The 22,432-nt window shown below is 43.8% G+C and overlaps 4 protein-coding genes across 6 annotated transcripts; 2 read left to right on the forward strand and 2 right to left on the reverse strand.

Annotated features, from left to right (window-relative positions):
- The first annotated feature begins 715 nt into the window (after nucleotides 1-715).
- Nucleotides 716-4,607, forward strand: guca1d (guanylate cyclase activator 1d). Its single transcript, XM_086098448.1, has 4 exons — nucleotides 716-1,209; nucleotides 1,568-1,717; nucleotides 2,313-2,400; nucleotides 2,484-4,607. Exons 1-4 carry the CDS (start codon nucleotides 1,012-1,014, stop codon nucleotides 2,606-2,608), a joined length of 561 nt encoding a protein of 186 aa, XP_085954574.1. The 5' UTR covers nucleotides 716-1,011; the 3' UTR covers nucleotides 2,609-4,607.
- On the reverse strand, nucleotides 2,484-9,788 carry alg8 (ALG8 alpha-1,3-glucosyltransferase). The gene is made up of 14 exons (XM_086098441.1): nucleotides 9,696-9,788; nucleotides 9,222-9,300; nucleotides 8,946-9,139; nucleotides 8,753-8,862; nucleotides 8,489-8,556; nucleotides 8,291-8,417; nucleotides 8,032-8,135; nucleotides 7,835-7,955; nucleotides 7,621-7,760; nucleotides 6,373-6,512; nucleotides 6,200-6,297; nucleotides 5,932-6,004; nucleotides 5,393-5,659; nucleotides 2,484-2,621 (listed from the first exon to the last, which is right to left on the reverse strand). Exons 1-13 carry the CDS (start codon nucleotides 9,782-9,784, stop codon nucleotides 5,431-5,433), a joined length of 1,572 nt encoding a protein of 523 aa, XP_085954567.1. The 5' UTR covers nucleotides 9,785-9,788; the 3' UTR covers nucleotides 2,484-2,621; nucleotides 5,393-5,430.
- Nucleotides 9,789-10,128: 340 nt separating this feature from the next.
- On the forward strand, nucleotides 10,129-12,187 carry ccdc90b (coiled-coil domain containing 90B). The gene is made up of 9 exons (XM_086098985.1): nucleotides 10,129-10,267; nucleotides 10,354-10,473; nucleotides 10,897-11,000; nucleotides 11,100-11,201; nucleotides 11,266-11,307; nucleotides 11,366-11,437; nucleotides 11,509-11,562; nucleotides 11,700-11,814; nucleotides 11,913-12,187. Exons 1-9 carry the CDS (start codon nucleotides 10,171-10,173, stop codon nucleotides 11,966-11,968), a joined length of 762 nt encoding a protein of 253 aa, XP_085955111.1. The 5' UTR covers nucleotides 10,129-10,170; the 3' UTR covers nucleotides 11,969-12,187.
- A 480-nt stretch (nucleotides 12,188-12,667) lies between these two features.
- Nucleotides 12,668-21,995, reverse strand: pcf11 (PCF11 cleavage and polyadenylation factor subunit). 3 transcript variants are annotated; one of them, XM_086099028.1, is made up of 17 exons: nucleotides 21,623-21,995; nucleotides 19,165-19,290; nucleotides 18,756-18,938; nucleotides 18,466-18,642; nucleotides 17,201-18,195; nucleotides 16,924-17,095; nucleotides 16,525-16,822; nucleotides 16,301-16,441; nucleotides 15,026-16,185; nucleotides 14,876-14,939; nucleotides 14,680-14,802; nucleotides 14,498-14,606; nucleotides 13,993-14,176; nucleotides 13,755-13,910; nucleotides 13,476-13,568; nucleotides 13,350-13,385; nucleotides 12,668-13,269 (listed from the first exon to the last, which is right to left on the reverse strand). In XM_086099028.1, the coding sequence occupies exons 1-17, from the start codon at nucleotides 21,854-21,856 to the stop codon at nucleotides 13,045-13,047; spliced, it is 4,476 nt and encodes a 1,491-aa protein (XP_085955154.1). In that variant the 5' UTR covers nucleotides 21,857-21,995; the 3' UTR covers nucleotides 12,668-13,044. The 3 variants fall into 3 exon arrangements, with proteins under 3 accessions (XP_085955154.1, XP_085955155.1, XP_085955153.1); XM_086099029.1 differs by having other exon boundaries at nucleotides 14,680-14,793; nucleotides 16,301-16,444; XM_086099027.1 differs by having other exon boundaries at nucleotides 16,301-16,444.
- Nucleotides 21,996-22,432: the final 437 nt, after the last annotated feature.

Genomic DNA, 22,432 nt, shown 5'->3' on the forward strand with positions numbered 1-22,432 from the left:
TTAGACAGGCTATAAACATTCCCTGCTAAAAAATAGAAGCGTGAGGTTAATACCTTGGCTGTGATATACCGAGACAAAGGAAAACATTATTTTCAGGTTCAAGACTTAGTAGATAGGATCGTTTATCTGAATCCAGCCATTTCTCATCTGAGCAAAAGTATCGGAACATGTGACCGACAGAACTGCACGATTATTCAAACAATCGAGCCTAATGTCTACACTTGGTTTCAGATGTGTATTTTTCTGTCGAGAGGTGAATCACAAAAGTCATTGTCAAGCTGGGAAAAGATCATTTTGAAGGGGATTTGAGCTTGAGATCAGTCGGTCCTGGACATACTATCGTGGCATGTCATCTACAAAAGATGAATAAAAAGCAACTGCACTTTTTCGTGAGAAAGTTTCGGCTTCAATCTGAAAAGCTTCTCGATTTCTGGCGGGGATTGTACAGCACAGAATCTCTCGTGTTTGGTCACCTCTTGGATGAGACGTGAAAAGTTGGTGAGATCAACATTTGCCTGAATAACTGACATCTTTCAGGATGTAATGCGTCGGCGTGATAAACTGTGGAGTCATGAGGTCATCCAGTGGGGAAGCTCCCCATCTGACCAAGGTGCGTATGTTATATAACCAGGTCTGGGGCAGGTACAGGATCAGGACACAGCGGCCGGGCAGCCTGATCCCATTAGAGGTTTTATTTTGTGAGCTTTCTTTAGTCTCGCTGCAGGACCTAAGAGGGTTAGAGCGTCCTGAAGTTTGGCTCTCCGCCTGCACCGGCACTCATGCAGGGCCATTCCACCATCTTGGAGCTTGTGGGCATCCACAACATGGAGTTCTAGCCTCTTTGGCACTTTCCTCCAAAAACAGGCTTCTTAAACCAACTTCAGTAGTTACATTTGTAGCTAGACTCTGGATGTAGACCCGGAAAAAAACAAAAATCTTGATCACCACCGACAGAAGACTTTTTCGGACGAAGACTTCTTCTTATTCCTCTTCTTCTTGGGTTTGGGTTTGATGATGGGCAATCACGGCTCCAACCTGGACGACATCCTGGCCGAGGACATGCACCACTGGTACAACAAATTCATGCGAGATTCGCCATCGGGTCTCATCACGCTGTTTGAGCTGAAGGCCATCCTGGGCCTGAAGGGGATGACCGAGAACGCCAACAGCTACGTGGACCAGGTCTTCTTCACCTTCGACTTGGATGGGGTGAGACCATCTTGTTTTCACTTTGACAAATCCGGTCTGGCCGTGGGAGGCCGCATTAAATCGCAAAGGATACGCGCAAGCAGGATGGAGGTAGACAGACGTCTTTCTTAAATACTTTTGCCATCACAAATCAAAGTGTTTCAAATGATGTGTTAGGGAAGAAGAATCTTTTGTCACCTCGCTGTCTAATTGGCTTAAGAGTGATCGCGTGCACAGCCATTATCCTGCCAGTGAGTCCATTAGTCTGAGAGTCAAGTTGAGGGCGATTTAGGTTGTTCAGTTAATACCAAGAAGGACCACTGGTTGTAGGTCATCTTTAAGGTGGGATACCAGGAAATAACGCTTGCTCTCCATACAGGATGGTTACATCGACTTTGTGGAATACATCGCTGCCATCAGTCTGATGCTCAAGGGGGAAATCAACCAGAAGCTGAAGTGGTACTTCAAACTCTTTGACCAGGATGGAAACGGAAAAATCGACAAGGAGGAGTTGGAGACCATCTTCTCGGTAATTAGGATCCTATATCTCAGGGTTCACTAATTACGGTCCTTTGAGGTCCGGAGTCCTGTCTGTTTTAGACTGCAGAGTCCTGCAGGTTTTTACCACCTACCAACACACCTGATACTAAAGATCGGGATCATTATCAGGCATGCTAATGAGCTGTGTTTATGAATCAGGTGGGCTAGTGGGCGGAAACATCTCAAACCTGCAGGACTCCGGACTGGAATTGGTGAACCCTGCAGTATCTGTTCTTGGATTCTTTGCAGAGTAATACATACGGCATGAATCAATCACAGTCAGACAAAAATCCCAAAGTACTTTTCCAAGTTTAAATTCATTCACATATTCATGAAGGCTGGATGGGGGATTAAGTGTGAACTGTGAAGTCAGGCCCATGCTAATCTGCTGAATCAGATCAATACATCAGGAAGTGGCACGACCACTGACACTGACCTAGTTTTGCCAATCAGGAGGATTCTACTTATTCATATATCTGAACAATAATCAAGAGGGTTGTCAACTGACAAGAGAAGAAATATTTGAGAAAACTAGACTGCAATGGCTACTGTGAGCAATTATGTCCTTGTCCCCCCCCCTACAGGCCATCCAGGACATCACACGAAACAGAGACATTGACCCCGAAGAGATCGTCACGCTCATATTTGAGAGGATCGACGTGAAGGGCGAAGGTAAAGCTCGCTAAAAAAAACAAACAGATTTTGGCTTAAGCTGCCACTATGCTAAGATTCACCTACCGAATGCATTGATGTAGGTGAGCTGACCCTGGAGGAGTTTATCGACGGTGCCAAAGACCACGAAGACATCATGGACATGCTGAAGAACCTGATGGACTTGACGCCTGTGTTGGTCATCATTGTGGAGGGCATGAGGCCATGATAGGCGGAGCCGACTGCAAAGCAAGACAAAAACTGTGAGAAAAGAAGATGTGCTTCAGTTCAACCCCCCTGAGACTGGTCTGTGATGGACCGTCATCTCTGGAGAGCAGGTGGACAGAAAAACTCACTCCTGACATCTCAATGATACAAATATGCACAAATACTAAAGTTTAGTTGAAGTCTCTCAATCCTATTTTAAGTTTTCTGTAAAACTATTATTGGGGGGAGCGAGGTAAGCAAACCTGAATTGACCTTACACCGTCACTTCAGTGATTTAGTGCCTGCATCTTGATTGAGGTTCAGAAAAAAATTGAAATATTTGAGGTTCCACATTACTGTATTTGTGAAGAGCCACCGTCAAAGCATATTAATGCCACACTGGATGGAAAATTATAGTAGAAACATGAGAATAAGGTTGTAATATTGTGAGGGGAAAGAGTTTTTGCATATATTCTCTTTAAGTATGTTGAATTTTTTTTATTTTAAATATATTACAAATTAATTCCACTCATATAATATTACAACTGTTGCATTTTCTTTCTTTTCAGTGTGGCACTAATCAATTTGGTTAAAACTTGTAGCTTTGATTATGCATATTTGACAAAACAAATTCAATATTATAAAAAAAAAAAGTGATATCTAATTGTATTACTTTGTTTTATAGGATTGAAAATTAACTATTGTGCCTAACACTAGAAGCTCTATTCATTATATTAGCATAGTTTAGGTCTATAAAAGCATAATTCATTTGGTGAGTTATGCTGACGCCGGTCATCCTTTTCATCTCAGTCTGAGTGACACTATTCTGCAGTGCATGCTGGGAGTCGTCTCTGGCTGGTAAACTGATCCTCTTTAAAAAAAAATATTAAAAAAAAGAGGAAGAAGCTTCATCCGACTGACTTGTAGCGGAAGTCATTCGAAGCTCCTTCCAATAAGCAGTCCTGTCTATTTGAAGTCACTTTTCATAAAAGCAAACACAAACAAGTGTCAAAGACATTTGATGTGAATTAAAACACTTTGTTCTCTTGCAGTGATGAATTTCACTGAATTGTTCATTGGCGATGAAGGAGCTACGAGTTTGAAAACTTAATTAAGAATTAAGAGAGTAACTTGAACATTAAATTATAAACAGACTATTATTCTCCAATGAAAAGGGGAGGATACTTGAACAGTTACCTGCCAGCTGATAGTTAAACTTACTATTTGCTCATGTGGTTAGAAATCACTGCTAAACTTGTAAGTACTTGAACTGAACTGGTCACAATCACTGAAAATCTGTGCTGACTTCATAACTGACTTGTTAGCATAAACGCTAACTATTTACTTAATTACTTACAAAATAATAATTAAAACATACTGAAATATGTATAAACTTGTAAATGACAGTTGAACTGGTTGTAATCACTGCTAACTTACATTTCAACTGGTTTTAATCAACGCATGTTATCCAAGTCGGAAGAACTTGTACTAACCTGATAACTGGAATTTTTAACATCAGTGCTAACATGCTATTAGACTAGTTAGTGTTGACACTAAGATAACCTGTTAAATATTGGCTTAAAATGTTTAGAATAGTACTGACAACTGGTTGTAACCAACGCTAACCTACTTTCAGTAGGAAAAACCTGTGTCAAGCTGTTAGCATCAATGCTAAGCTGTGAATGACTAACATAATTGGTTAAAATCTGTTATAAACTGGTTGAACGGTCTGAAAAGAGCTATTCTGTTAATTTATCTCTGACCTGGTTGAATTTAGTGCTAACTGTGACACTAATACTTGAAGTGGTTTAGTACTAACCTGGATAGCTGAACTTGTTAGCATCTGTGTTAAACTGCTGATGGTCGAGCAGACAAGTGGCTGACTGTCCAAACATTCAATTGTGCAATTTATTTAAAAAAATAATAATACAGTGAAAGTCCTCTTAATAAGTTAATTGTAATGAATCAAGTTTTGTGTTATCCTTATTTGCCTTATCAAATAATAAAAACGTTTTCCAATGTTTTGTTGCACTGTAGTTTTAGTCCATTTTATTTAATTGCTGAAAGTTGCACACCATTTAGCTCTGTCCAAAACTGCCTACATATTGTAGATAGATATAGATAGATCATAAAAATAGAGATAAGATGGTTAGATGTTTTTATGTCCAAAGCATGTTCAGTTGTATATAAAACAATGCATTAAGGTTACTTATTTATACAGATGTAATTTTACTATGGAAAACAGAAAAAAAATAATTAAAACGTCACATACCAGTAAAATGTATTCTTATGATTATCCAGTTAAAGTGTCAAAAACATTGAATGGTATACCCCCATGTTAGGGCCCCCCTATTTAAGAATAGAGTAGCTACAGGATTTATGGTATAGATTGAAAGCCAAATGATTTCCTCAAATTTGCTAGCGGTCTGTTCATATGCCTCCCTAATGGATGGTAACTATTTGGATAGCGAGTGTTCTTTACTCATCCTCTCAGTGAAATTAAATTAATAATAATAATAAATGTGTTTGTTTTATTTGTAGTGGTCAGACATTTATAGCTGTCGCAATTAATCTTAAATTATTGGTAATTCTATTAAATTATCAACTTTGTAGAACAGCTTCAAATATAACACTCTGCAGTGAGTTTTGGTCTGATTTTCTTTAATTAAAAACAGCAAGTAGAAATACACATTTATTCATGACAATAAACCATTGGACGCAAATACACTCTGAAGCAGCGTTAGCAATAAAGCAGAAACTTTATTGATCCCTCGAGGGAAACAGTCCTTGCATTCCTGCTTGTTACCTGACAAACTTCACAGCCCAGCCCAGCAACCAAGTATCTCACAGCTGTTTGGACTTCCCGCTGTCCCGTCGCAGCAGCGTGACATAAAGTCGCAAGAATGAGTAGCAGACGCCCAATGCGGCATACACGGACGAAGCCAGCAGCGGCAAAAAGGGCAGCTTCTGTTGCCACGGCGACAGAGGAAAGACAAACTCGCAGGCGACGGCCACCACAACCAGACCTGACAGGTAGACCACCTCCAGGGTGTGAAGCAAAGACACCCGCCCGCTGAAATGAGACAAAAATGTTGTATTCTTCATTAAGCATTGTGCATTCATATAATGTAATGAATTTCTGTACTGAATTTAAAAAATGTCGTCTTTGTTGTTTCTCGTAATCTTTTCAGTGTGGCGCTAATGCAATACAAAAGGTATTGTAGTATACTGCAGTTATGACTCCAACACATGGTTTACCTATGACAAAAGTTGCGTACAATATCAACTCATGCTGACGTTAGTGATATAAACGCATGGAGGAAAAGGAGGAGGTGTTCCTCGCACCTGTGGAGTTTCCTCAGAGCAGCGAAAGAGAAGATGGTGAACATCAGCATCAGTGCACATTTGATGGGCAGCTCTGAAAAAAGAAGAAAAGTAGCTTGTGGCACGTCATGATCCCAACACATGCGGTACGATTCCTGCAGAAAGTTGTATCTCAAATCCTCTTTTCCCATTAAAATGAATGGAAATGCCAGTAATCCGTTCCAGCGCTCCCAAAATTACTTATTATATTAAGAAAAAAAAAGCACTTAACAGAATTGTACTTGTGTACCTGCTGGTGTGAAAAGCAGCGGAAACAGCGAGTAATGGCCCGTTGTGCTGAGAAGCAAGAAGATCCCAGCATCCTCTCTGCTCTCGACTGCCAGCAGACTATAAAAGCCCACAGAATCTTAATATGAACAACTTGGATTCAGCACAGAAAAAGACGAGGGATCAATGGTGCACCTGAGAGGCAGGATTACGATGAGGATGGCTTTCTCGTGGACGTGCCAGCCGAACGTGAAGGAGGCGAGCGCGCAAACCAGAAGACAGCGCAGGAACCCGTCAACGCCGCGAGGGCGCCACCAGATGGACGCCAATGCCGGCTAAATGCAGTCACATGCAAACGCACGAGGGCGTCAAAACAGTCTAAGATGGTCGCTTTTTGTCAGACTGTTTTTGTGCGTCTACTCTGTATGTGTTAAGGTGTGGCCCGTTAAAACTTGACACCATTTTTTCTTGCTTCATTATTATCAATCAGAACTGTGAAGTTGTCACGCGCCTCGTGGGAAAATTTATTACAGCGCCCTTGTTTTGCCAAGTTTTTGTTTATTTTAAATACCTGGTACAACTAAGGTACAAATATACTGATGACAACAAAAATAGCTTATGAGTGTAATTTAAGAGCTAATTCTCCATGGTTTATAAGTTCTCACATCAATAGCTATGGATGGCATTGTACTGCCAAAATCTAGAGATAGACCAATATGGGGTTTTTCAGGGCCGATACCGATGCTGATTATTAGTAGTCAGGGATGCCGATATTTGAAGCCGATACTAATTTTCAGTAAAAAAAAAAAGGGGGGGGGTTAAAATACAAATGCCAAACTTGACTTTGTTGCAATGTATTAAAGGGTTAGGGTTAAAGCTAATTAATTATTCAATGCTTTTTGAACACTTTTTCAGGCTTTTCACAATGTAGACATTTTTTTTAAAATTAATCTTAGACAATATACTTCATTTTAAATTTCTATAAAAAAAAAAAATCAGTGAGCTCCCAAGGTCATCATCAGTGGCAGTGCGTCTTAAAAAGTTCAATGGAAACTTAAAGTAAATAAACTTTCTCATTTCTTTGTTTTAATGTTGAACAAAAACAAAAGGTTCCCAGGGTCAGCAGCATCTCTTGTAAAGTTAAGTGAACATTTTAATAAATAGTTCCCTGAGGTTAAAATGGTTTTAGATTTACCTTTTATCGGCTGTCAGATTTCGAAAAAAGGCCAATACCGATATTCCTCAAAATGCCCAATATCGGTGCAGATAATCGGCAAGGCCAATTATCGGTCTATCCCTACCAAAAACAGCTCTTTTTTTTTTCTTATCTGTCTGTTAGTCATGATGCACCTTTAGTGGTTGCAGGCATTAAAGTGAAAAAGTAATTGAAGAAAACAAGGTCCGCTTTTTGGCCCTACTAATAACAATAAAAATAGGACTGACCAGGATAGACAGCAGAGTGCAGATGAGCGTGACGGACGGAGTCACGGAAGGGAGAACCGAGTGCTGGAACTCCTGAACCAACCCGCCCGTCATGGAGGCCCGAGGGAGCGTCGTCTCGTTCAGAAGCTTCAAACGAACACCTGAAAACAATACTCATTATTGCCGAGTCTTCACTATGGACTAAATTGAGTATACGTTACATTTACATTCTTACCTACAGTGGCCAGGCTTTTATCCAGAACGTTGTAAAGGGCCCACACGTTTGGCGCCCAGTAGGCGTGACAGAGGCCTCGCTTGAAGGGGAAGAGGCGGGACAGCACCTGAGGAAGCTGACCCTGCAATACGCACACAACAATCCTTTAGTCTGACCATCTATTACGATCGCGCTTGTCCTTATCAGGGTCCACTCGCCATGGCAATAAACGGGCCGAAGGAAAGAGAGCACACGGCCACCACGATGCTGCCGAGGGCGAGCAGGCGAAACGGGCTGAAGCTCGTCCACTTTATGGAGCCGTCTGCAGACAAAAACACAAACACTTGTTGCTCATTAATGAAACACAAGTTTGCTGACTTCTTGTTGTTAAGCAGTGGGGGTGAAAAATCTTTACCAAAATCGGAGCACGTTTCACTCAACATTTGTGGTTGAATGTTGAATGCCTTTGTGTCATACCATGGTTGTCCTGCGTGAAGCAGAAGCTCCTCAGAAGGAAGACGCCGTATGCCGGTGCTACGTACAGGTAGATGTGCTTCAGGTTGAGTAGGATGGCGAAAAGCAGCGCCCCCTGCAAGTGCTGAGACTGTTCAAGACGGAAAGATGAGGTTGGCATGTGGACTTGACAAAGCCAAAAGATCCTTCCCAAGTCTTTACCTGCAGGTGTTTGGCGACGGACAGCAGCAGGAAGCCAAAGAGGAAGCCATTGTACTGAAAATGAATATCTGAGGAAGGAAATCAAGGAACCATTGTGTCATCATTTTATTTAGACTGAATAGTAAAAGTGTCAGCCCTTGACATCTGGATTTTGGCCTGTTTTACTGCTGCTTCTCCTCTCTCCTCACCCCTCCTCTTCTGTGAACTAACAAGTCAACCGCAAGGTTGTGCTATTTTCCAGCAGGGATCCGAGCTAAAAGATACGATCCACAATGAGAAGGCCAAAGTTCCAGAGCAGCAGCACAGCCAAGACAAAAGACGGACGATTAAAGATGTCCCGAGTTCCTTTCCGATCACGAATGCACCTGCAGCACCTGCACACAAGACACCATCACCGTCTACTAAATGCACAAATAAGTTACACAGATTTAACACCACTGGCGGTGGCTGCACTAACTCTCTGGCAGCGTAGATAAAAAGCATGTCTGTGAAGATGACCGAGAGCCTCTGAAAGAGGACGGTAGCCGGACTGGCGTAGTTCAGGTTGTCCACCGCCAACATCTTGCTGTCAAAGTGCCGAGCGACGTGGGAAAGGCCAAACTCAAACCAGGCGAATAGCGGCGGGTAGTCCAGCGTCCACTCTGATGTGTTCTGCGAGGAGGAGAAAGCGACACGAAGACGTTTTGTACTAATTAAAGGACAAATAGGGATACAAATGTGTTTTTAAACTGACCTCATGATACCATCGGGACACTGGCAAACTGTGTGTGATGGCCAACCAGTTCCTGTGCACCTCAAAGTCCGTAGAGTGACTATACACACAAATTAAATAAAGTCAAATACATGTGAGACATACTAATGTTTGTATTGTATTAATCTTTTTTGTTGCCAAAATATCCTTCGACACATCCAAAGTGCGTTGCGACTAAACAGTGACATCTTGTGACTTGAGGCTACATAGCACAAGCCACGTTAAGTTTGTATCATCAACATACTGTACACCATCTAATAAAAAAATTAATAATCTACACTCAACATAAAAAAATAATCTCCGTAAACTAAACCATGGCATACATGTGTTAATATATAATCTTGAGCCAGTCTGTTTGTTTTAGCTGGATGCTAACAGAGTGTCCTAGACCAATCACCGTATGAGTCAAATGTCCTGAAAATGACACATGTCTCCGTTAACAGATATTCGACTCACTAGGAGTTGATGAACAGAGCTTTGAGCAGGGAAACTCCCAGAGCTAACGATGGAAACCAGCTCCCTCTGTCCATCGCGGTGGCCGCCATGACGGCTCTTGAGCGTTTGAATTGACAACTTTATTGACTTCAGTCGAAGGCTATCCTCCACAAACAAACGTGTAGGGAAATATCTTCTAATATATTTTAAATAATACCCAATTGTATATGGAGCACCACACATTACAACAGAGGAAATTTTAAATGGTCTCTAGGCAAAAGTCTACACCATTTGGTTACCCCAGTTGTTCACGGGAACGACAGCATAACGCCTTTTATTAACTACTTTTTCCTTTTAATTTTCTGGTCTTTTTTTTTTCGTTACGTCTATAACTGTAAGACATTTTGAAGAGTTCTACTTTGTTTTGTTGCGAGTAAGCACTTCCGCTCCTACATCCGGGTTATCGTCAAACAAGGAAGTTTTGCTTTTCACTTCCATGCTTACATTTGTATCTAACTTTGAAAGTCAAAACGGGGACCTAATGAACACATTGTTGCGGCGCTGGACGCTGCGGCGGCTCCCAAAGTGGAGAGGTAAGTAAATGAGGGGCAATGATGTCCAAATCTCCATTTGTCCTTGTCCCTCTCCCCAGCTGCTGAAGTTTGCATTTGTGTGACAGCTCTCCATGTTGGCACCTCTGTGGCGACTTTTGACGTGAGAAAGGTTGAATTAACTCCTCTGGAGCAGCGAAAGCTCACGTTCGATTCACACGCCATGGTGTCGGAGCTGGCGAGTAGTGGTGAGGGAATTACGACGTTTTTCTGACACTTTTAGCGAGCTAGCTGTTGCTTGAAAGGGGGTCTGGATCTTCCACCAGCATAGCTGATCAATGCTGGATGCATGTAATGTGGAGTTGTTTGGTTGCGACACTTTTATGTCACAAAATTGTCACTCACTTACTTTGGTTACAGTTCTAGCTTGCATAAAAATACAATATACCATGTCTGTTTTATACTGCCATCAGGTGGCCAAGGTGTGCATACCAGAATGAGCAGCACATTTTAAATTCCATTTAATTATGTCATTACAGTAGGTTTTCATAAAGTATAATATTACAGAGATTGAAAACCATATGACCAATTTGATATATATATATATATATATATATATATATTTTTTTTTTTACTGGAACGGATTAATGACAATGGTCATTATACTCCAGGTTTGGACAAACGGCAGTCCGAGCTGATCGTCTCCGCTCTGGTGACGTTGGCGACGGCCAACATGGACATTGTATACAAAGACATGGTGACCAAGTCGCATCAGGTAGGGAAAAGGAGGGCTCGGTCACTGAGGAGGTGTCACATTAATTTTCCTGGGAGCTCTGTGGATGACAACTGGGGGCAAAAAAATCTCTCGTCACAGGAAATCGCGCTGCAGCAGATTATGGCCCACCTGGACGCCATTAGGAAGGATATGGTGATTCTGGAGAAGAGCGACTTTGCCAACCTGCGCTCTGAGAATATAGTATGACTTACAAGCAGAAGGAGAACACATTAGACAAGTGGTTGACTCTCCTTTTGTCTTGCAGAAGATGAAGCGAGAACTGGAGCAGCTGCATAACCGACTAAAGGTGAGTGAGATGATGGGTGATATGTGTGTAAGCGAGGAAGTAAAGTGTCTGTGTTCAGGAGGAGAGTGAGAAAGTCCGAGCGGAAACCAAACTGGACATCAACCTGGAGAGAAGCCGCGTTTCTGACATGGTGAGCGTGTGGTGTGCATGTGTGCAAATGTGCATCTACTTGAGTCAACTAAACTCCTTGCATCCTCTCAGTTCACAGAACAGGACAGGAAACTAATGGAGGCCAACACAGAGTTCCATCAAAAGGTAAACAAATTAAAACGTGTACTTCTATTGACGGCCAGCGCGGTGTGCTAGTGGTGAGCACGTCTGCCTCAGTCTGGCAGTTGAATCTGGCCCCTCCTCCTTCATGTTATTTTCTTGCATGTTGATGTGAGTTTTAGAGAGCCGAGCTCGAACATGACAACATGGAGACCAGCAAGAAGATGGACCTGCGAGTGGCTTCGCTCAAAACAGTTCTAGAGTCACTCAAGCTGGAGACTATTCGCTATCTAGCAGGTTTTAATTTAAAACAAATATATATATATATAACATAAAATACTGTCTGTGTTAACCGAAAGCCTGTCTAAAAATCCCTGTGTTTTGTGTTTCCATAGCGACAGTATTTTCCTGCCTAGCTATCGCTCTGGGGGTTTATCGGCTGTGGAGGTAAAGTGTTGGAAAGCATGCAGTCGTCATACGCCTCACAAAGTAATACCAGCCGGGGGGCTGCTTTTAAACCTGCAGATTTTTTTTTTAATGTGTTTCAGTTTTTAAATTGACATGTCAGGACTATGGAGTGACATGTAACATACTCGTGTTTTTTCTAATGAAAAATATGACACTTAAGTTGTGAACAATTATGTTTTGAAATAAACTTAACTGGTTTTGATCAGTAAGTTGTTTTCCTTCCTGAGCTGAATTTAAGTATTTTCAACCTCGTTGCAGCCAATTATCGGATGTCTTTGATATATTTTCCTGTGGTGTCGGGTGTGTTAAGTGATAAACTTCCAGGCGATGTTCGCAAATGTTAAATGTGTTCAATATTAACAATCGCAAATCCTTGGTCTGGGTACTGTTGTCAACTAAAACCAGTGTGGGGAGGGGGCTAACCATTTCTCTCAATGTGAATCCATGTCCTCCACGGTGCATTTTTTATTTTAAGTATTTGCAAAAAATCATAATAGTCTCGAGAACATCTTCCTGCCCAGATATTAGTTTCCCTAATAGTGTGAAATGTGTAAGATGTTAAAAATAGCGGTGACTTAACACCATAGTTTCATAATGAGACAAAAACACTATTTTGAGTTCACCAAACCTTTATTGTTAACTTTGAAAGCAGAACAATTAAACCAAAGAACAATCACACAAAAAGTTTCTAAACCTTTATTGAACTCATCACCTAAAAAAGGGAAAAGAAAAAGTTCCCCGCAACTTAGTTGATGGGATGATCTTCCACGGGAAAATGGGATTGATGCTTACCTTCATCGTGGCCACAAATAACTCAACCCATCACCAAATCAAACTACTACTTTCACCTGCTGTTTCATTCAAATCACTGGTACGCCAGAGATTCCAAAAATACTTTAATGTATAAATTAAATCATTTACACATTGAACCCGAAATTTAACGAAGCAGCAGCAGTGTGAAGTACTCGGCACAAATACCAAAATGTATTCAAATTAACTTGCCGACAAACCGAAGACTTTTTCCTTCAAAACAAAGAAAAAGCGCGACTGAGAAGCTGCTCACAGTCTCTTTTCTTCCGATTGCACGTCTGTCAAAAGTGGCTCCTCTTCCTCCTCCGTCTTCACTGAGCCTCCGCCCGCCTCGGCATCAGCTTCTCGCTTAACCGAGGCAGCGAAGGCACACGACTGAAAATCATCGTCTTCCTCAGCCTTCATGAAGACGCCCAGCGGGTGTTCGCTGAGCACCTTGTTGGGCGATGGCGTCACGTCCAGGTACGAAGATGTCTAAGCGGAACGAAAGCGGGTTAGACAACACCGAACACCTTTTTTTTTTTTGTGGCATCATCTTTGCTTTTCATACTCACATTTTTATAATCTTCGAAACAGGAAGGATGGAAGTTCTGGGAAGCAAGAAAAAAGTGATTAGTTCAAATATAGTATAAAACCTGTAATGCCAGCCCCTGAAAAAAAGTTTTTTTGTTTTAAATCACCTTATCATCGACCCTGATGGCGTTCTTTAGGAACCAGTCCTCCTCTTCCTCCACCCAGTATGTTTCGAAAGGCTCCTGGCAGATTTCACACAACTGTCGACGCAACCCGATTTAAGCGTTAGGACAACAAGCCTCAAAAATGTCATTTATTCAGTTTACCATGGTACCAAAATATGAGGTGTGCAACAGGGCCCAATTAAGTTTGTGTGGTGATGTAAGAACACATCCACCAAACTTCTATTTGTGTTTTTATACAAATAACTGAACGGGACGACCCACCTCTGCCACTTGATCTTTCGCGGCCTTGACACTTTGAAACTCCTTCTCTTTGGCCGCCGCCTGGCTCTTCTGAACCTCGTCCTGGTTCTCCTTCTCGAAGAACAAGCTCTTGGCTCGCTCCTCCAGGTCGGCGATCTCCTCAAACTCGACCCAGTCCTGGCAAAAATAATTAAGTAAATAAATCCGCCTCACGCTTTCCAACTGACTACCGAATAAAGAAAGTGGCCGGGTTTCTTACCGTGAGGCCATAATACCAGCGGCGGTGTGTTATCTTTTTGCCTGCAACCTTGCCGGCATGATTCTGCCTAAAGTGCCAGTCCAGGTGGTCAGCGTAAAGGTCGGTCTGCGCGGCGGTGAACCTCATGCTGCAGAGGCAGCACTGGTTCCCAGAGTACAGCTTGGTCACCACGCTCTCGTAACGTCTGACAGGAGTGCATTAAAAAGCGAGTCAAGATACGAAACCACTAACACCTTGTTCATACTGGCAGCCCAAATCAGATTTTTAGCCCGTCCAGATTGAAAGTGAATGTCTCATTTGTTGTCTGAAACATGCGCAACCGGAAATAGGAAATTAGTGCCCAGCCGCAGTTATAGGCATATGGTCGTAAAAAAAAAAGAAAATAAAAAAAGCCCGGCATAACAAGCTTTGCGAGGAACGGGAAATACGGAGCGGTAAACAGCGTCACAATGATGTCAAACACTACATGCGCTGGGCGCAGATTAAGAACTGTGAAAATTCTCACAGCTTCATGTCATCAAGCTTGAAGTTGGTGAGGTCGGGGAAATCGTCCTCCACCTCGTCGTCTTCCTCCTCCTCTACAAGAGGCACCTCTGGTGCTGCCAAAGGTAACTCTGGAACAGATAAGGTCAACATGTACAAAATGGCGGTCATCAACAAACGCAACACAAAGAAAGGTGGACTAACTGCTGGTGGTGGCCGTCGTGTCAGGCTGTGACCCTTTGATGATGCCAGTGGAGATGAGTTTAGAAAGTAAGTCATTGACGTCCACCTGACCGAAGTGGTTCTCTGCGGGGGGCACTGGGGGGGCTGCAGGGAAACAAACATGTCAACAAGCGGTGGAAAATTTATGACTTGAATGTGACGAGCAGCAGGATCTCACCTGGCAGTGGAAAAGTTGCCGGATTCTGAAGCAGGAAAGGCTGGTTCATGTTCAACACGTTCACCTGACAAAAGAACAATTTTCAAATCCACCCGTTTGTGTTTTTTCTCAGCGATTGTAGCGTCAAAGTACTACTTTGATTGTACTCACCGACTGTTGCATGTTGATGGAAGGTACTGTGGGGTTGAAAAAGGGGGCGGCGCCCGGCTGGCTGAAGGGAGGAGCGGGCAGGATGTTGAAGTTGGCCGTCGGCTGCATGTTTGGAGGTGCAGGGAACGTGATTGGTCCCTGGTGGAACTGAGGGTTGATGGGCTCCGGGAATGGCTGCGGGGCTAACGGGAAGTTTTGCAAAGGCGGGAGGTTGTTGTCGTACATGGGAGGGGGCATCTGCCGCATTGGGATGCCGAGTTGAGGTGTGAACCTGGGGGGACCCTGCTGGCCAGGCGGGGCGTCAAAGCACGGGCCCTGAGGAGGTATATCAAAGCGGGGTCCTGGTTGGACGGGTGTCTCAAAACATAACGAACCAGCGGGGCCTTCCAGCCGCAAGGCGGGGTTCTCAAAGTGCATTGGTCGCTGCTGCTGAAAGCCCACTGGCACAGGAGTGAGCCCCAGATTATTATCAAAGCACTGGAGTGGGTTCTCAAAAAGCCCCGGCTCGTCAAACCTTGGGGGAACCGGTGGGCCCAAAGGACCGTCAAAGCGACCCATATCGTCCGTGCTTCTCAAGGGTCCCTGTGGCCCGTTAAAGCGCTCTGGCATGCTGTGATGAAGGGGTCTGCCTTGATGAGGACCCTCAAAGTGGGACGGCTCAGTGTACCAGCCTGGAGGATGTGGTCGAGACGGGCCCAAGTGTCCGGGGGCGTCAAACCGTGAAGGTGGGGGTCCTCCTTCGTGCGGAGGGGTGTGCCCTGGGGAATTACTTGACTGATGAATATTCGACAACAGCGCACCGAGAACAGGCCCCTTGAGAACAGACTGCGAAGGGAGGGTCGCTTCAGGGGGTAGCGGCCCGTCGTCAGAGTGTTCGCTGTTGGGACTCTCGAAGCGAGGAATGGGGCTCAGGTCGCCCGGGTCCTTCTGGTGGAGCGGCGACAAGCGTTCACGCTCAAACATGGGGACCGGCGCTTCCATAGCGGATGGGCTGGGACAGTTCCTGAGAACCAGGGCGGCAGTGTGGGGGGGTCCGTCCAGACGCCGAGGACCGGGGTGTCTGGACTCTGCCGACGGGATGTACCGCCGCGGAGCATCGTAGCCGCTTTTCTGCTCCTCACGTTGTCGCTCAGTCAAGGGCGAGTTCCACTCTCTTTCACCTGGTAATAAAAGTCATGAGGAATTGTTACAACAGCTCGTCCACTGTTGGGTAAGCGCGACAGCACATTTACGACATCCCCCCCAAATGCAACAATATGCAAGGAGTCCACTCACTGGACTCTCGAGGGTCAACCCTCCTCCTGAAGCGAAGGCCTTGCAAAGATTTCAGCGCCGGGAACTCCTTTCCGTGGTTGTACTCTTCTACCATGGGAGCGAGCGGAGGTCTGGGTTCTTCACGTTCTACGCTTCTCCTTTCTCCTGGAGACAAACACACAACTTGTGATCGACACGTTCAAAAGATCACCCTGGCCACTGGCTTCTTAAGATCGTTCCCTCACCCAGTTCCCGTGGCCCCTCGCATTCCTCCAAAGCGTCCCAGCCTTCTCCAGGGGAGCGGTGTGCCACCTGTGTCTTCTTGAGCTTGGATTTGTGCTCAAAGTACGTCAACTGAGCTTGGTCCAGTGACTCGGGAGGCGTGGCCAACAATGTCTTCTTGCCGGGAAAGTTAGCGGCAGCTTCCCAACTTTCTGGAGGCTGTTGCTTCTCCTCCTGATACTGGAAGAAGTTCTTGATCTTGTGGGCAATGTTCAGGAAATCCTCCTGTGAAATCTCGCCGCTCTCCAGGCTCTTGCTCGCCTGCAGATTCAAAATCAAAGTCACTTTTTAAGGGGTCTGTCCATATACTCTAGATTACAGTTCTAGAAAATAGAGAGTTGATATTTGTAATGCAAACATACCCGTCTGAGCAGGTCTTTCTTGGATGCAGTATTGAGGGCTTCAGGTATCTGAAGGTTGGCGTCCACGCTGAGACGATGTTTCGGGGTACGGGGGGTGGTGGGCCGTGTTGGAGTGTTATAAGTTTTATGCCTCTGAGGTCCAGGCTTTGCATGAGCATCTCCTAGTTTAAGACTGGAAGTGGAAAGACGGACGGTTTTGTTAGGAAAAAGTACAGCTGTAATTTAACAGCTGACCATCTTTGAGGTGAATATGAAATTAAGAACAAGAGCGACTCACTGTTTGTTCTCGTCCCAGCCACTCCTCCAGCGGAGAGGAGGATCTTTGGCCTGGTTGCTGCTTCCGTCATGGCTCCGTGGAGAGTCCCTGGACTTGGAACGGCGGTCGTCCACCGGAGTCTTAGAGCGGCGGTCGTCCACTGGGGTCTTCGACCGCCTGCTCTCTGCCTGGTTCTTCTTGGACGCCGTTCTGTCATCCCGCGAGTTCTTTCCATGCATCAGCTCATCACCCCTGACCCTCCTCGGCTTCCCTACCTTGCGAGATGGCGACGGGGACAGGGAGGTGCTCCTGGTTGTGCTCTTGGGCGACCTCCTGTCTTTCCTCTTTGACGAGGTGGGAGAGCGCGATCTGGACCTAGAGCGTGTGCGCTTCCGAGCGTGCGTCCGGGCATTCCCGCCGACCTTCTCCGCAGGATCGCCGTGCTCGTGTTTAGTTACCAAGCCGTTCTGCAGATGTCCTCTGTAGGCTTTTGGAAGCTCGACAACCTGCGGCGACTCATCTCGCTTGTCGCTGAATCTTTTCTTCTCCTTTTGCTCATCATCTTTGCTATCTCCGGCCTTGTCCAGGCCACGTTTCTTCAACCGAGGGTCTTTCTTTGAATTGTCTGTAGACTTTTGGTTCTCTATCTCAACATGCTTGTTTTTACTCTGAACATTTTTAGTCACTGGAGGAGACTTCAAGTTGGGCCTCTCATCCTTTCTCGGGATCCGTCCTTTTTCTGATTGTGGCGTTTTTTCAGCTGTTCGTTTCTCTGGCATGACAACAGGAGTTAACACTGCAGGAGGGGCTTCCTTTTTCCCAGCAAGCTGCTCTTTGCTTTTAGAGGGTCCTGGGGTTCCTATGCGGTTCAGACGCGGGTCTCTGGTGGGTAATTTTGGGTCACTTGGAGGCTGAGGGGGAATCAGGGGTCGGACCACAGGGGTGGGCTGGCCAACCGGCTTCAGGGATGCCACAAGAGGCACTGGGTTTGGTGTTGGTAATGAAAATCCTCCCGCCTGCAACACAATCAGATTTTATTGGAACTAATTCAGTGACCCAGAGCAAACAAGTGTCAAAAATGCTTAGCAAAAAGTCTTGAAAACGTTAGTTCTGAATACTGAACCTTTCACTATCTGAAACTGGGATTTACAGATATTAGCAGTCTAACATTACATGAATTTTCTACCCATCTTTGCAAACAAAATACTAGAAAGTGAGACTACAACCAGAACACAAAAATACATACAAAAAATAAAAACCTTTTGGAATCCAGTTGGTTTACCTACCAGTTGTGCTTTGGTCTGCTCCAGTTCCAGCTCAATCTTCTTCTGCTGAAGCTCAAGAAGCTGCTTCTGTTTGGCCAACAGCTGCTGTCTGATCCTCTGCTCTTGGGTCACACTGGACTGAATTACTGGTGGAGGCAGTTGCGCGGGCGGAGGCCGTGGAGCAGGGGCTTCCTCGGACTAGAGTCCAGGAACCGGGCGTATGAGGGATAGAAATTAGACGTTTAGAGACTGGCGAACAAAGTCTGCTCCCTGTTGCAAAGGGGTGACCACCAAGTTTTCTGACTACACACCTGTTTTAAAAACTTTGGGTTGACATGGATGCTGGCATTGACTGTAGGCGGCAGAGGCTTGATGGGCCATGCCGGATCTACAGAGTTGACACGTGCGTCTAGCGCGTACAGTTTCTTCAGAGGGAACACTTCGTCCCATGTGGATCGCAACTTGAACAAACTTTTTCTAGTGTTCTCATCCACCTACAAACAAAGTACATTGCTTGGTCCACAGCTACTCACAGAGCAAGTTGTAAGCTCAATAACATCGTAAATTGATTAAGGCTTAACCCATTAAATAACTAACTGTAGAACACAAATAAAGCACAATATTGCAAGAGACTACAAATTAAAGCAAGCAACAACTGTGGCCGCTACGGGTGATTCAGTTTAAAGAAATGCAAAATGGCATCAAGAAAAAAAACTGTACCTTTTCAAAGACACATATAAATGAAGTGATTAGGTTTTTAGCAAACACTGCAAGGTACTCTCCTCCAACATTCTTCACTATGGAATCCACTAAGTACAAAACTGGAAGCTTCTCAGCTGCTGGGGCCTAGAGCGATAGAAAACTCAACAAGTTTAGAACACAACAGGGGTTAACAACATTTCAGAACAATTGCAGAATGCTTAACAGAAGCAAAAAGTGACCCCCACTCCCCCCAAAAAAATTGGTAGGCGAGGAAACAACAACCAAGTCCGTATGTGGGGGGGGAGGGGAATGGAAACGAAGATCCAAGCTGCAACATCCTCAAAAAGATAAAAGCATCCTCTGACAACCAGTCCAAGTGTATTCATCCCAGAGTCAGTGAGGAAAAATGTCCAGCAATTGGAGAAAAAATAAAAGGTTGTGTTGCATCCTTGAGCCAGTTTACCTCCAGAGAGGGGTTTTCCCCATGAACCAACCACTCTCTGTACTTTACCCTGGGACGCATCAGTCTTCAGCTCTGTGTTAAGTGACTCTTGCCACTTAGTTTTGCAGTCATAAAAAAATGTCACATGTGACAATTACCTTTTAAAAACAGTTGAATTTATTTTGGGAGGCATCTTTAAGCAGCTGCTTTCAAACTAACCATGCAGCGTCTGTGGAATGTTTTTCAATAGCTGGCCAGAACCAGGCTCAACGTTTGTCAGTAAAAAGTAACCAGACTCGCATCAATAAATTACACTGGGAAATAAAAAATGACAAAAAGCACATTTCACATTTTTTATTATTAAACATTTTAGCCAGTCAAAGACAGTTTCAAAATTCACTCCTGGATAAATGCAGGCGAAACGTGATCGAAATCAGACTTGTGTTGCGTCATGCGTCAAAATGCAAACAGTGGGCACTAAGGCACACTGCTGACTGGAATTTACTTAACTAAAAGCCCACATTTGTTATCCGGTTAACTCATTTACTCCATTTGTCACATTAATAAGACTGAGGAAAGAAGAAAAAAACATCACTGTGGTCTCGGGGAAAAGGTTTTTATTTCCGGACTGTGAGAACACCGTGAACGTTCCAACAAAGACACAACTAAAGAGGCAGAAATCCACCATAAAAAAATAAATACTGAAACACTATTTAACTTGCTGTATTGGTCAATCATTACTTGTACTGTGCCCAAGGTCAAAGCTGTTTATTCCAATCAGGTCACATGCTTGACTACACGGACCTCAAATTTCAGCTAACACGCCACCACTAAATTAAATACTAAATAGATACAGTATGTATATATCATTACAAGCTTACGAAGTAGATCGGTGGTTGCTTCTTGGTAGGCAACGTAATGGAGGCTTCTTAACCTCAGAAATGAAGGTTGATATTTCTATATGGTTTGTCTTGTTTAATATAGCATCAGTCCACCTTTTTAAGGTATAAATGCTCAAACTCTTCCATGATGGTGATCCACAAGTTTTATGAGTGTGTTTGTGGGATTTAAAACATTTTCAATTGTCATATTTGTGAGGTCACACCAATGTTGGACAACAATGACTGGTGGCCCCAATTCATTAAAAAAAATTATAATGGGTTGGTGTCAGGGACCTCACAAATTTCTGGAAGAATGCTCAAAAGTCCCATCAACTCAATAATAAAAGCCTGTGGAACCCTTTCCCAAAGGGTGGAGTGACGCCATTTTAAACCCAAATAATGGGATAACATTCAAGTTTATAAGGGAGTAAAGACAGTCGAGCAAATACTTGGTGGTAATGAACTATATATACGGCATTTTACAATACAATTATTATTATAAAACATTCAAAAAATTAACTGGTATAAGGCATTAACTTCCTCCTTGACGTCGTAGCGGAGGCCTAAAATAATTACTTGACATTTCAAATCGGTCTAAATTACACGCGGGGACTAAAATTAATTAGCAAATTAAAATTGATCCCAATAAATTAGACGTAATATACGTTTGAGTAATTTCTGCTTATTACAGAAAAAAACCGACTTCCTGGTCGACGACGTTAAATATAAAGGCCTCATTGTCGGTTGAACTTGGCCTAAACTGCTAAGTAAACCAACAGAACGGCGTCAAATGTCACTGTAGACGTTAGTAGATATAATTATTGTCGAAAAAATACTAAATAAAATCGCCGTGTTTTGTTTTTTTATGGCGGACTTTGCTTCACTTTTTGAGCACGGGGGACTCGTGAGACTTTCGATAAACTTCGTAAGTAACAGACACCGTGTGAGAATATTTTCAGTTTTAAATATAACTACATAATTAATTAATGGTTTATATTGTCGCGTAGCAAACAGGAACGTAAGCAGACATAAGCGAAGGTCGAGGCGACATGTTGTGGGTAACTAACGCCCGACGCCATGTTTCGGCTAGCAAGCGGCTAACATACATCGACACAAACATTTGAAACAAAAAGAATATTCTTATCATAAAAACCTTGCTTATTTGTGCTTCAATTATCGCGACGATATCCTTGGCGAAGTTGACGTTTTCCTCGGCCAGAATGGTCAGCATGTTGATGTGCGGCTTGCTGTTGAACGTGAGGTCTTCCAGCGAGGACTGATACTCTCGGCATGCATCTTGCCTCGCCGCCTTGTCGTCCATCTTCGAGCGGGGGAAAGCTACACCAACTTTGTCGCGGGCGTACGCATTGAGAAGCAGGCAGTCCATTAACTCATGTGGCGAGCCGGATTCCTCGCGTAATCTCACAACAAAACTGCCGGTTTGGACTCTTTTTGACGTTTTCGAGAGGCGCAAGACGCCCCTCTTCACCCCGCTTACGCCAACGAGAAAATGGCGTTGGCGACCAAAGGCCTTTATACGTCACCAACACGAAGCGTGTCAGCGTGTTGCTATTGGCTCGTTTCATTTAAACGGAAGCGAATGTTTAATTGTCATTGGCTCTTCCTCAGTAAAACACGAGGACTAACCAATTAGAGTGGCGAGGAATGGTGCGAGTTTAATGGTTACGTAACGAGCTTCGATGCCACATGGAAGTAAAATATTTTACGAAATGAAAAAGAACAAATGTTTCAGCATATTGTTGAGCGAAAATAAGTCGGGATATTGTTTTTTTCCCTCTGTATTCGTTGTGAAGACTACACGTGTTGAGCTAAGTAGTTTGGTAATGTATTATGACTACATTGTTTTAAACAATACTAACGACTACAAGTATTTGCTGACGTTTATCTTATAAGTAAATGATTCATTCGACAATACTTACTGTACTTGTTTCCGACGTTTTCG

The sequence above is a fragment of the Leptonotus elevatus genome, chromosome 16 (assembly GCF_054856555.1).
Source record: "Leptonotus elevatus isolate MCC_2025b chromosome 16, RoL_Lele_1.0, whole genome shotgun sequence".
Classification (NCBI taxonomy): Eukaryota; Metazoa; Chordata; class Actinopteri; order Syngnathiformes; family Syngnathidae; genus Leptonotus; species Leptonotus elevatus.